Genomic DNA, 10,015 nt, shown 5'->3' with positions numbered 1-10,015 from the left:
TACACTTAACGTCGTGGCCGAACGGATCGACCTGTTTTGTTGCACTCTGAGTGAACTCACAAGGATTGCAATGTGGGCTATATGTTATGATAGCAATAAATAATAATTATAAGATTAGGTATCTTTAGTATTATATATTGTAAGGTTAAGTGTATCTCTATATTTTTATTTTTTAATTAATGCTCATTTTAAATGTTACATTATTTTTTAAAGTGAATGTTACACTAGCGCATTAGGAATATTCCTGTAATGCTAGACGTAAGTGTTGTAAATAAATAAATAATAAATAAAAATAAATGTACCTAAAAGTTCTAGAAGCCCAGAATAAATAGCAATAGTTCTTGTTTATTTATGCAAACAATTGGTAGGTACAGCATTTGTAAACAAAAAGTGTGGTTTTCCAGGAGCTCTCTTCCACGTATATTTAACCTGTGGAATGAGATTCCTTGTGCGGTGTTCCCAGGACGATATGACTTGGCACTTAAAAAAAACCGCGTACACCTTTGTAAAAGGCCGACAGCGCTCCTGTGGTGCTTATCACGGCTAGTGTTGCAAAAGGATGTGGGCGGCAGTGATCACTTCACATCAGGTAACCCGTACGCTAGTTCGGTTTAAAGAACTTTAATTTCTCATTAAGACTGTCGTCACTTACATGAGAACATAAAATCAGTGAGTGAGAGGCGAATTTGCTCATTGCTGCTTTCCGGTTTTTTAAGGCGGTGGTCCAAGTTGCAAGATATAGTTTTTTGTTATTATGATAAGATGTTTTTATTCATTGCTTTGTAAATGATATAGCAGCCTTTTTTTGAAAATGTTGAGCGAAGTCGCTTCTCTAATAGTTTTCGGTAGCTTATTGTATAGCTGTGCTCCTGCAAATGTTATATTATTTTTACCATAGTTGGTTCTAATACTAGGTAATACAAGGTGTCTGGCGCGACGTAATACATATTTGTTGGTATTGTGTTTTGTTGTGAATGTTGTATTTGAGTGAATGAGTCTATGAGTTATCTTATATATAAGTATGCATGTGTAGTAGTTGTAAAGTTGAGTAATGTTCAATAGTTTCGTTTCTTTGTAAATAGTTTCTGTAGGAGTTAAGTAGTCATAATTATGTAAAATTTTTATTATTCGGTTTTGTAGCGTTTGGATTGGTTTTATATTAGTCTTACCTGCAATACCCCATATTTCAATGAGGTAGAGTAAGTGTGGCTTAACTAGGGCATTATATATCAATAGTCGAGCTTGTTTTGGAATACACCGAACTATTTTGTGTAGAGAGCCTACTAGAGATGAAAGTTTGTTTTTTATATTTATTAGGTGTGATTTCCATGTTAAGTGTTTATTGAGTGTCAATCCAAGGTATTTTTCTTCAAAAGTCTTTTCCTACCTTCTCCGTTGATGGTAAGATTAGGAATGTTAATATGATGTTTTGGAGGCATTGATAGTTAAAAGGTTACATTGAAACCACTTTTGCAGTATATTTAAATCATCTTGTGCATTTCTCATTAGTTCTTCTAAGTTTTTGCCGAAGTAAAATAGATATGTATCGTCTGCATAAAGGGTAAGATGACCCTGCAAACCTGCTTGATGTATGTTATTTACGTACACCAGGAATAATAAAGGTGCTAGAAGGGATCCCTGAGGAACCCCGCATGTCAGCAGCTTGGATTTGCTTTGATGAGCTCCAATTTTTACAATCTGGTACCAACTTTTTAAGTATGACTCTAGGATTTTGTGTGCGGTTTCTATTATACCGATGCGTTGCAGTTTTTCTAGGAGCAGGGTGTGGCTGACGGTATCAAAAGCCTTTTTGAGATTAATAAATACTCCTATTGCCACTTCCCTCTGATCTATTTTGGTTTTTATTGTGGTTACTAGATCAATGGTAGCACCAACTGTATTTGATTTTGGCCGGAAACCGTACTGTTTATCATATATAAAGTTTATCTCAGTTAAGTATTTCTCTAACCTGTTATATATATGATTTTTTCAAAAATTTTTGAGAATGTCGGTAGAACTGAAACCGGTCGGTAGTTCCCAGGGTTAGATTTATTACCTGCTTTGTACAGTGGGGTAACTCTAGCAACTTTTAGACTGTCCGGAAAGATACCTTCAGCCAAAAGTTGATTTAGACATTTTGTTAATTTATTTATTATAAGATTTTTGATACATTTTATGGCTTTGGTACTTATACCATCCAGTCCTGTACTCGTGTTGGGGTCTAAGTTGTCTATAATTTTGGAAACCTCATTTATGGTACACGGAGTAAATTGAGACAAATTATGATGTTTGGTGTTGTGGTTAACTATGGGTAGTGTGTATGTGTTACTATTATGAAACTGTTTAGGTATTTTGTTAGCCAAATTTGTCCCTATATTTGCAAAGAAATTGTTAAAAATTTCGCATACCTCTATTGCGTCCGTAGTAACAGTGCCGTTTTCAGAGGTTAGGTTTGGAGGAGCACAACTATTAACAGTTTTGTTATTAGAAAGGGTATTGATTAATTTCCACATTTTTTTCGGGTTATTTGTGAATTTTGAGAATTCTCCGTAGTAATATTTTTCTTTTGTCTTCCTTATTATTTGTGCTAGGTTGTCTCTTTTTGTTTTAAAATCTTTTTCTAGTTGACTATTGTTAGGGTGTTGTTTTAGTCTACACCATAATTGATTTCTTTCATTAATTCCTGCTAATATCTGTCTGTTGATCCATTCATTTTGTGGCTGATTAAGTGTTTTGTATTTGTATATTTTATTTTCGGAGATCATCTTTTTAATGTACTCATCAAATAGTGTGTAATCAGGAGTATTGACTTCTAAAATTGTCGATTCAACCGTTTTATACAATTTCGCAAAATCTATAGACTCGTATTGAACTATTTGTTTCTTTGGTGGTCGTATTCTTTTTAGTTCTGTATAGATATTCTTATGGTCTGATAAGGATGACTCAATGATAGCTGTATGAAAATTGTCTTTCTTTAGATTTGTAGAAATGTGGTCTATGATTGTTCTAGTGGTTTCAGTCTCACGTGTACAGTATTTTGGATCAATTTTGTTAATCAGTTTATAGCCGGATTCCATAAGCATGCTACTGTAACGTCTAGTTGTACTGTCAGAGCTTAACAAGTCGATGTTTGTATCTCCAAAGATGATAGTTCTCTTTTGTTTAAGAAGTTGTTCCTGATAGTCACAAAGAAAGTCATTAAAATTTGTGTGTCCAGGCTTATACACAACCCCAACTGTGAGTGCATATTTGTGGAGATATATGGATAGGTAGTTATTTCCACCGACATATAATGATGTAGTTATGTCGTGTTTTAAGTTGTTATGCACATATATGGATACACCGCCTCCGATGATATCTGGTCTGATATTATAGTAATGAGTATAGTTTTGAATTCGAAATTGTTGTACTTGTGTATCCGACCTTATCCAGGTTTCAGTTAGTAGGACTATGTGTATACATTTTTTAAAGGAATGTAGGATACAGATGAGTTCGTCAAATTTACCCGGACTACATATGCTTCTTACGTTGGCGTAGAAAAAGTTAAGAGTTGATTTACAGGTAAGTACATTTTGGTATGTGTCAACTACTTGATATGTCATTGTGTCTTCACTGTTTGAGTTTGCATTGCGGGTATTGAGTTTGGTTGTCATATTTAGTTTTTTGAATCATTGATTTCAATAATTTTTGGTAAACCCTTGACATACTTTATTGTGATGTTGTTTTCTCCATTAGCTTTACGCTGCGCTAGTTCAGTTTTCAAATCTTTCAAGTATTTTTGTTGCGCTGGTGTTTGATCTGAGTAGATTTTTATGTTCTTACTTAATTTATCTTTATTACGAAGTAGCAGTTTCGCGGTATGGGAAAATTCGAAGCAAACTTTGATGCTACGGTCTTTTTTTGCATTATACTTCCCAAGTCGAAATATTCTGATAGGTTTTGGGCAGTCCTCTAATAGGCTATTTGTGATATTGGTTACCTCCTTCATATCATATAAGCGGCCCTCCTTAGTGTTCGTAGAGTTACATTCCGATATACCCATCAAGATAATATTTTTTTCCCTAGAGTAACGGTCCTGTAATTCATGAAGAAAGTTTTCATTGCAGATGATGGTACTCGCAATCGTGTTGTTTTTCATTCCCATAATATCAGATTCAATTGTGTGAATTTTAATATCGGTTGTAGTCGCTTTGTTAGTCAGATCAGATATTTGCTTCTTCATTGATATCTGTTCCTTTTTTAGGGAGTCAGTTGCTGCTTTGTTATTCCTCCTCCTCGATAAAAAACATACATGTATTTCCTATTACAAAGTTTGACAGATTTAAATTATCAAGACGAATATATACTATTAAAATTTTGTGGTTGTTCTGCGTCGTTGAAATCTGTTCTTTGTAACAATAAGCCACTGTTTTGCCTGCATATATCTGCTCAAAGAGCATCGACAGGAATTTTCGGATCTGGCAAACTACAGGCCCACTGCTATTACTTCCCTGCTCTCCAAAATCATGGAGAGCATAATTAACCCCGACAGTACGGCTTTCACCATGGTCGGTCGGATGGAGATCTTCTGGTATAATATGTCACATAGATGGGCGGCGGCTATCGAAAGCAAGGGGAAAAGCTGGCATTTTGCCTGGATATAGCGAAGGCCTTTGATCGTGTATGGCACATGGCGCTTCTCTCAAAACTTCCATCATTTGGGCTTCCCGAGTATGTATAAACTACAAGTAGACCTCCAGCTTCCTCACTGGGTGCAGCATACAGGTCGTTGTCGACGGCTTTTGCTCAAACTTGAAGCCTGTGAACGCTGGAGTGCCCCAAGGCTGTGTGCTGTCTCCCACACTGTTTCTTCTGCATATCAATGGGTTGATGGACACCTCTAACATACATTGCTATGCAGACGACAGCACTGGTGATGCCGTATACACGGGTCTCTCTCGGGAAATCGTCGACCAGTGCCGGGAGAAACTTGTGTCTTCTATTGAGTCCTCTCTTAAGAAGGTCGCGGAATGGGGTAAGTTGAACCTTGTCCAATTTAATTTTCGCGTTTACCACTAAAAAACCCCCATTTGTCGTATCACCGCTCTTCTACAACACTTCCCTTAAAGCCTCGCCTAGTATCGGAGTACTAGGTCTCGCAATCTCGAGCGATAGCCAATTCCGTTGCCACCTGGAAGGCAAAGCCAAATTGGCTGCGAAGACGCTGGGCGTCATAAATAGAGCACGGTAATACTTCAAGCCGGTCCAAATTCTAGCGCTCTACAAAGCGCAGGTCCGCTACATATTGTTGTCATCTATGGTCTGACGCACCCCAGTATGAGTTGTCAGGTTACCAGTGCTCGTATGCGTAGAGACGTCGCTTCATTGTGTGTTTCTACTTCTTTTATCACGGGGAGTATTCTGAAGAGCTGTTTCACCTGATTCCTGCCGCCGAATTCCACCTTCACATGACACGCCACAAATTAGGATATCATCTCCACCATCTGGATGTGTTGCTGTCCTCTCAGAGCACTTTTCAAAGAGCTTTCTTCCACGTACTACAAAGCTGTGGAATGAGCTTCCTTTTGCGGTGTTTCCGGGAAGGTACGACATAGGTACCTTCAAAAAAAGCGCGTACAACTTCCTTAAAGGGTGGCAACGCTGCTGTGATTCCTCTGGTGTTGCAAGAGAACGTGGGCGGTGGTGATCACTTAACACCAGGTGACCTGTACGCTCGTTTGTCGTCCTTTTCCATTATAATGATAAATTTTCGATTTGAAATCCTATTTTGAGTAAAAAATATACGAGAATATACAAGTAGGTAATAATATGACCAACGCATTAGATATTTGTGTCGTTGCAAAATATTATATTATGTACCTACATATTTATATAGCTATTTTTATTTATAGGGCGTCAATTGCCTCCTGTTAGATAGCATACCTTACCTCTACTTTTCATTAGCATAAGTAAGGATAAGTAAAAAAAAAATCATAAATTTTTTATTTTAACAACTTCAAGTCTTATTGTCAATTTTATAATAATTAGGATACCATTATACAAACCATATTCTTTTATTAAATTACAATTTGTTTTAACATTATCTACAAATCTCATATATGGCATTTTAATAAATAGTAAAATTATTGATACAAATACCTATCCTATCGTATAATTAAATTATATATCAAGACTACTAAAATACCAATTCTTTGGTTACATTGGTTAACATGGTCTTTTTTTATTTTAAATAAAACGGAATGTTTCCAAATACATTAATCCTTACGTCGTATTTCATTAACAAGCGATGGTTTACAAAGAGTATAATTAGTTAAGAACATTTACATATTCTAAGATTTACAGCCTTACAAAAAAAGTTGGCATATAGTTATTTCTGAGAATAAAAAAAAATATACAAAATGTGGACTATATCGCTGACAACATTGTCAATACAATGTTGTCAATAATTCTCACTAAATAAATAAAAAAAAAAATTGTGATAATTCTCATTTTATCATGTGTAAGCATTATTGTGTTTCGGTCTGAAGGGCGCCGTAGCGAGTGAAATTACTGGGCAAATGAGAGTTAACACCGTATGTCTCAAGGTGACGAGGGCAATTGTAGTGCCGCTCAGAATTTTTGGGTTTTTCAAGAATCCTGAGCGGTACTGCATTGTTATGGGCAGGGCGTATCAATTACCATCAGCTGAACCTGTCCCTTAATATCATAAAAAAAAACTTACAAATAAACGCGGGAAAGTCATAATAAAAGTGGTATTCGCTTTCTACGAGATTCGCACATACTCGGTAGCGAATTTATAAAGTAGATAAACAAAGTAACTTTCCTATTTCCTAACCTTTCCAATTTTAGATTAATAAATTTCAAATTGGTGCTCTATTTACAGAACATCAATAATTGTCTATGGTCTTCGCCCTGTTATTAAAATATTAGTTTTTACGTGGAGAATAGAGAGCAAAGTTATTAAGGGCATACATTCAAAAATGTCAATGTAATATAGACATAGCTTAAACGCATAATGTCTTTCACCTTAATACGAGGTAAAAGAAATAGCAATTGGGCGAAAATAGCCCAGAAGTAAGTCAACTCAGCAAGATTTAATTATTATTAATAATAATATATTTTTTCAATTTATGTAATGTAAATAGAATATAATAAAATAATGTAGGTAAATTATGCGTTGTTTAGTAATGGAGCGGTTAAAAACGTCACGTAAAGGAATTTCCTTGAGGCTTGTTTTCAAGGCAGCACTGGTCAAAAATAATGTATCAAGAAACTAGAACTCTTGATCACATCATTATCGAAGGAAGTAAATATGGCATTTTTGAAGGTAGGCCCTTAACGAGTTAAGTAGGTACGTAAAAACTACTAGCATAATATAATACCCGCGCGTTGAGACAGAGATAGGCCGCCATCTTGGTGACGTCATAAAGACGTCAAGTTCAGAAATAACCAATCAAAAGTTCAGTTTGTTAATAATCGACTACATGCTGATAACAAGCAGACGGAAATATGACAAAGTCCCATCCCTGTTCCAACGCTCGAGGACTGAAGGCTCCACAACAGCAGGTGCAGAAAGGCACTTGGTTATTATTTAAAATTAGTTTTTTAATCTTTATAAAAAGTTGACGAGTAAAATCTAGTTGTCTTATTATATTTTAATTCTAACTAATATCATGTTAATAATATGGAATGGATGTCGAGTCAGGTGGGTTTTTACTAACCTCAAAATAAATACCAAAATGAGCTATCTACAACATAACATACATACACCAACAATTAATAAGAGATACCTATATTATAACTTAAGTTATCCGCTTTTATAAGATTTAATTTAAAGTAGCTGTACTATTAAATTAAATTTTATTATTATAAAAAGCTAAAATATTGACTCGATTTCATTTGAAATTATATTATATAATGGAGATTAAAAAAAGAGCTTATAGATATTAGTTACGTTGTGGACTGTGGTTATACGGAAATTATGATTACCGTTCTAAAATATATTTTTTTATATGCAAAATATCACAAAGACCTTGGCTGAGATCTATAGAGCTAGTACTTAGACTTTGCTTGGACTTATCTAGTGAGTCAAAGTCCGTATTTATAAAAATCGCTTTGAGTACGAACTAAGCTTAAACTTAGCTTCCACTTAAGCCCACCATAACAACGACTTAGGAAAAACATAGACTGTAAGCCGAAGAAACCAGAAATGGACAATTCCCTGTGTCTTCATAACTGTCAAGTTCCATAAAAATTTATTACATTTTATATATATAATGAAAATGGTATTTGTTTGAGGCTCTTTCACGCCTAAACCACTGATCGTATCGACATGAAACTACCACCATTCGATGCGAAATTTATCCTAGATGGTTTATGGCTACTTATTTTTTTGTAAATTTAGTTTATTTCCTTTCAAAATTCGCTAGCAATTTTATCTCAATAATATAATATTTTTATTGTTGTTGTTATAATTGTTTAAGAAAAATGGAGAATGTTAATAAACCGCGCACTTTAGTTTTGTCTTAGCAAATTGTCAAATAACATTAAAAAGATTAAACTTACAAAGATTTTTTTATGTTTAATTACATAAGTTCAGGGACGAGAGGAACAGGAAGTTCAGTCGATGATATTTGATACGTCCTGCCCATTACAATGCAGTGCCGCTCAGGATTATTGAAAAACACAAAATTTCTGAGCGGTAATACAATAGCGCTCGTCACCTCGAGACATAAGATGTTAAGTCTCGTTGTAATAAGATATTATAATCATAAGATTACACTAAGCTTGAATTCAGGTAAGATTTACATAAGTAAAGCCTAAGCAAAGTCTAAGTAAACTGTATAGATATCAGCCTAAGTTTCTATATAAATGAAGTTCTAAAAGTAGACTACTGCATCATCAAAGTAACTGCTAACTAGGCTAAATGCTAAAAACTTACTAATTCATTTTGTTCAAAAGTAGCTATGTAACATGAAACTTAACATAATGCAGTAAGTAGGCACATAATTATAAAATAATTGCTCTTGTAGGGAGATTTTTTCTTATCTTATAATACAATATACAATAATACCCTTAACTTTAAAAAAAATAAATTAGTTACAAAGGTACTTAATTATTTTACAATATTTCTGTTGGCAGCTTGTCGCTCGGTGTGGACGGAATAAATTCAATCTTTTTAATAATTATTAAATAATTCATTTATATAACATACTTACTAAAATCAGTGTCCAAATATGTTTATTATAATTTAATTAAAATGTTAGTCACATTTGGCTCATTATGGGAAATATACACATGGACCGTTGGCCCATCACCTATTATTATAAATAAGAAAAAAAAAAGTTCATTAATACGGGTAAACATTTCATTTAGTTCCATTATTACAAACTGTTAAATACCTTTGGCAAAAAAACATACTTAGTTTTTAGTGTATAATGATATTAACATTTACAAAAATATTTGGCATTGTCTATGGTACATCAACATCAAGCGGCAAGCTGCTAGATTTTATCGATATCGATTTCGAATCTCGTAGTTTTTAAATTCCGTTGCGAACCTATAGCGGTGTCTGTCTTCGGCCGAAAGGCTATTGGCCGAACCGGAACGGGGCTGGCCATAATTACTTGCGGGGGATAGTAGTGCCCCGAGGTTCTGTCCTCGATTCGTCCAGTGACACTTGGCTGAGCACCGTTCGTGTGTTGCTGAAGCTGTAGCCGTGACGCTCGTTCCATTTCTCTAAAAGGAATTAAATACTAATTACTAGTGATTTAGATAATTTGACAAAAATATGAAGACATTCTGCAATGAAAATGAATATTAAAGCTTAGTACAGGTATAACATGATTTATTATATTGTAATTATGACGATTGTTTATGAATTTTATTTAATTATTGACTAATTAATGAAACAACATGATAATGACCAATGTAAATTACTGACGACTTAAACTTTATTTGAATATACCTGATCTTCCCTGAATTATTTTATTTAAATCTTCTATCTACCCTAAAC

General features: G+C 34.4%; 1 protein-coding gene across 3 annotated transcripts in view; it reads right to left on the bottom strand.

Annotated features, from left to right (window-relative positions):
• Positions 1–5,965: 5,965 nt before the first annotated feature.
• LOC126974107 (G-protein coupled receptor moody) overlaps positions 5,966–10,015 on the bottom strand; it is a 99,414-nt gene continuing 95,364 nt past the window's right edge. Inside the window, exon 10 of one of the 3 annotated variants that reach the window (XM_050821524.1) lies at positions 5,966–9,738. In XM_050821524.1, coding sequence (XP_050677481.1) covers positions 9,623–9,738 — 116 coding nt within the window. In that variant the 3' untranslated portion in view covers positions 5,966–9,622. The remainder of the gene's footprint in view (positions 9,739–10,015) is intronic. The other 2 variants (XM_050821523.1, XM_050821525.1) reach the window with 2 other exon arrangements.

The sequence above is a fragment of the Leptidea sinapis genome, chromosome 31 (assembly GCF_905404315.1).
Source record: "Leptidea sinapis chromosome 31, ilLepSina1.1, whole genome shotgun sequence".
Taxonomy (NCBI): Eukaryota; Metazoa; Arthropoda; class Insecta; order Lepidoptera; family Pieridae; genus Leptidea; species Leptidea sinapis.
The sequence above is the reverse complement of the archived record's forward strand: the minus strand, read 5'-3'. Positions and strand labels throughout refer to the sequence as shown.